General features: G+C 40.7%; 1 protein-coding gene across 1 annotated transcript; it reads right to left on the reverse strand.

Moving 5' to 3' along the window:
* Nucleotides 1-2,989: 2,989 nt before the first annotated feature.
* Nucleotides 2,990-4,039, reverse strand: LOC130505576 (uncharacterized). The gene has a single exon (XM_057000177.1). The coding sequence runs from the start codon at nucleotides 4,037-4,039 to the stop codon at nucleotides 2,990-2,992; it is 1,050 nt and encodes a 349-aa protein (XP_056856157.1).
* Nucleotides 4,040-4,293: the final 254 nt, after the last annotated feature.

A 4,293-nucleotide genomic window follows, 5' to 3' on the forward strand; every position in this document is an offset into this window, starting at 1 on the left:
GGATCAGTCTCAAGGCCAAGGGATCTTACAACCATAGGACTGCTTAATGGATGACACTTATCCATACTAAATCTTTTAAGAACCTTCTCTGTATAGGTCTTTTGATGCACAAGGATTCCATCCTTTAGATGTTCAATCTGTAGTCCTAGACAAAATTTTGTCCTTCCCAAATCTTTCATTTCAAATTCTTTCTTGAGATACTCTACGGTTTGAGAAATTTCTTTGGTTGTTCCGAGTATGTTCAGGTCATCAACATACACAGCTATTATCACATAGCCTTTGTCCGATTTCTTAATGAATATACATGGGCATATCTGATCATTCTTATAGCCTTCCTTTAGTAAGTACTCACTCAATCTATTGTACCACATTCGACCTGATTGTTTCAATCCATATAATGCTTTATCTAACTTTATGCAGTGTTGTTCTCGAGAACCTTTAGCATTCTTAGGTAATTCAATACCTTCTGGTACTCTCATGTATATATCATTGTCCAGTGGTCCATAAAGATATGCGGTTACTACATCCATTAACCGTAAATCCAAATTTTCTCTTATGGCCAGAGCTATCAGGAATCTAAATGTTGTTGCATCCACCACGGGAGAATAAGTCTCCTCATAATCGATTCCTGGTCTCTGTGAGAATCCTTGTGCAACGAGTCGAGCCTTATATCTCACGACTTCTCCATTCTCATTTCTCTTCCTCACAAAGACCCATTTGTACCCCACTGGTTTTATATCATTTGGTGTTCGGATTATAGGACCGAAGACACCTCTCTTCTTAAAAGAGTTTAACTCCACGTTTATGGCTTCTTTCCATTTATGCCAATCTTTTCTCTGCATGCATTCATATATGGACGTGGGTTCTAGATCCTCATCATCTCCTATGATCTCAAGTGCTACCTTGTATGCAAAAATATCATCCATGTCGACATGCTTTCTGTTCCATTGTTTTCCAGACATGATATAGTTAGTAGAGATCTCTTCATTGTCCGGAGGTTCAGAACCCTGAGTCTTAGCGTCCCAAGCCTCACTAGGTCCCTTACCGGCCGTACCAATGGTCATGTCCGCGGATACTGGTACGTCCGGATCATGTCCGGGCGTTGGTTCGCCCATGTCCCGGAGCCTTGGGACGGATGGCTCAACCACTTCGACCAGATCCTTCTCCCCCTCAACCACGGCTTGTTTAGCACTCTTTTTACTTATACGAGGGTTTTTATCCTTGGAACCAATTGGTCTACCACGTTTCATACGTGGCTTAGACTCTGTAGCAACTTGGTTTTGTCCCTTTTGGACTTCAATTCTTATTGGTGCATTTGCTGCTGGTATATATGACTTGGTCATTCTATTTGGGTCAGTAAAGGAATCAGGCAATTTATTAGCTAGCTCTTGTAGATGTATAATCTTTTGAACCTCAAGATCACATGCTTGAGTTCGAGGATCTTGCCATGATGCTTGGGATGTATGATTCCATGTTATTTCTTTTACCAGCTTATTATTATTTTCTCCTAATGTTGGATATTCAGATTCCACAAAGTGACAATCCGCAAACCTGGCCTTAAATAAATCACCCGTGGTTGGCTCAAGGTATTTTATAATTGAAGGAGACTCATATCCAACATATATTCCCATCCTTCTCTGAGCTCCCATCTTTGTTCTCTGTGGTGGAGCTATTGGATAGTAAACAGCACATCCAAATGTTTTAAGATGGGAGATGTCTGGCTCTCGACCCAATAGGAGTTGGGATGGTGAATATCTATGCTCACTAGATGGTCTGATGCGTACTAATTCTGCAGCATGCAATACTGCATGTCCCCAAGCTGTGGTCGGCAGATTACTTTTCATGAGTAAGGGTCTAGCTATCATCTGAATCCTTTTAATAAAAGACTCGGCTAGACCATTCTGTGTATGGACATGTGCAACGGAGTGTTCAACTGTCACCCCCATGGACATACAGTATTCATAAAAAGCTTGGGAAGTAAACTCACCAGCATTATCAAGACGTATAGTCTTTAAAGGAAAGTCTGGAAAGTGTGCTCTTAATCTTATGATCTGAGCCAGCAACCTAGCCAAGGCTAGATTCCGAGTAGACAATAAACATACATGGGACCATCTTGTGGACGCATCAATGAGTACCATGAAGTACCTAAATGTCCCACTAGGTGGGTGTATTGGTCCACAAATGTCACCTTGTATTCTTTCCAGAAAACCTATGGTTTCCTTAGTCACTTTAATTGCTGATGGTCGGATTTGGAGTTTCCCTTGTGCACAAGGCACACACGTATGGACTTTAGGGATAACTCGCCTGCCCTTCAGGCTGTGGCCATTAGAATTTTGAATGAGTTTACGCATCATAGATGTCCCGGGATGCCCTAACCGGTCATGCCACAAATTAAAATTTTCTTTTATATCTTTGCTTATCATAGCATTAGTTTCTGCTACACTGACCTTGGCATAGTAAAGGCCAGTAGCTATAGCTGGTATAGTTTCCAAGACCCTTTTGTGATCCTGGCCGAGTTCATATATATTCAAGAACTCTTTGGCTCCTTCTCCAACAGTCTCAATGTGAAGACCATTCTTTCGAATGTCTTTAAAGCTCAACAGGCTTTTATTAGAATCTGGAGAATACAATGCTTCATCTATTTCTAGATGTGTCCCTTTTGGTAACAATATGTAAGCTTGGCCGTGGCCCTTTATCAATGATGATATACCAGCTATTGTGTTAACATTTGCATCTTTCATTGTTAGATCAATAAAGAATTTCTTATCCTTTAAAATTGTGTGGCTTGATCCACTGTCGACCACAAGTGTATCCATACTTCTTTTATTCTAAACAATAAAATATAATCTGAATCATTCATATTATTATAAAATAAAATAAAACAAAGTTCAATCATAAAATCATAAAACATAAAATGCAAAGATCTTAAAAATAAAATAAAAGCCTAAAACACCAAAGCATTCAAACACAAATCGTTTGATGCATCTTTTTAATCAACTTGGTCATTTTTCAGAATGTCTGAAGTCTCATATTCCATGAGATCATCCTTGTCATGATCAAAGTCATCCTCGCCATCCTTGTATACCATGTGAGCCTCCGGGTTCTTGCCTTTGATGCTCTCTTGGTAGAGATCAACCAGGTGTTTTGGGGTTCGGCAGTTCTTTGCCCAATGGTTAGATACTCCGCACCTATGACACACTGAGTTTCCTGTATTCTGTGGTCGAGTAGTCGACCCATTGCCTCTGCCTCTACCACGCCCATTGCTGGACTGGTTTGGGCGCTCATAAGGGTTGTAACGCCCTCTCCCATAGCCACCACGTCCACGTCCTCGCCACTGACCTCCACGGCCGCGACCTCTTCCAAATGAGGAACCGCGACCCCTTTGGTCATATTGGACATGGTTAGCTTCGGAGTTGTTCTTACCTTCTTTTGAGGCATGATGTGCATCAGGAACAGGTTTGGTTCCGGGTGGTCTCAGGTCATTATTCTTCATAAGCAACTCATTATTCTGTTCAGCAAGCAATAGGCAGGCTATGAGAGCACTGTAGGTCTTGAAACCTTTCTGCCTATATTGTTGCTGGAGCAACATGTTGCTTGATGACATTGTCTGATAAGTCTTTTCCAGTAGCTGCTTATCAGTTATTTTCTCGCCACATAGTCTCATCTTTGAGACTATCCTGAACAAGGCTGAGTTATATTCATTCACAGACTTAAAGTCTTGAATCCTGAGATGAGTCCATTCATACATGGCTTCCGGAAGGATCACAGTCTTTTGGTGATTATATCTCGATTTCAACTCTTTCCATAACTCGTATGGATTGCTCACTGTGAGATATTGAGCTTTCAAGCTCTCCTCAATGTGATGGCGAATCATCATGAGGGCTTTAGCATTGTCTTTCTTACTTGATTCATTTCCTTCGACAATACACTCCTCTAGGCCTTTGGCTCCGAGGGAGATTTCAATGTCTAAAGCCCACTGAAGGTAATTGTCACCCTTTACACTTAGGGGTTCAAAATCCAAGTTTGCAATGTTTGGCATCTGAAATAAAATTTCAAGCTTGGTTTTAGGTCTTGTAAGATCTTATAAAAATAAATATATATGTTGCCTCGTCCATCAGAGAATTCGATTTCCCTAGATCATGAATTTCTATGTTTAATTTCAAGCAATCAAATATCATAGGAAACCGGTTTGTAAAATTTGTGAAATTTATATGATATGGACGAGTGCAACAAGGTCTAGTTATTCCCATGGAAAACATCATCGACCTATGCGGTTTGTGTGGACAACTCTTG

The sequence above is a fragment of the Raphanus sativus genome, unplaced genomic scaffold (genome assembly GCF_000801105.2).
Source record: "Raphanus sativus cultivar WK10039 unplaced genomic scaffold, ASM80110v3 Scaffold2391, whole genome shotgun sequence".
In the NCBI taxonomy this organism is placed as follows: Eukaryota; Viridiplantae; Streptophyta; class Magnoliopsida; order Brassicales; family Brassicaceae; genus Raphanus; species Raphanus sativus.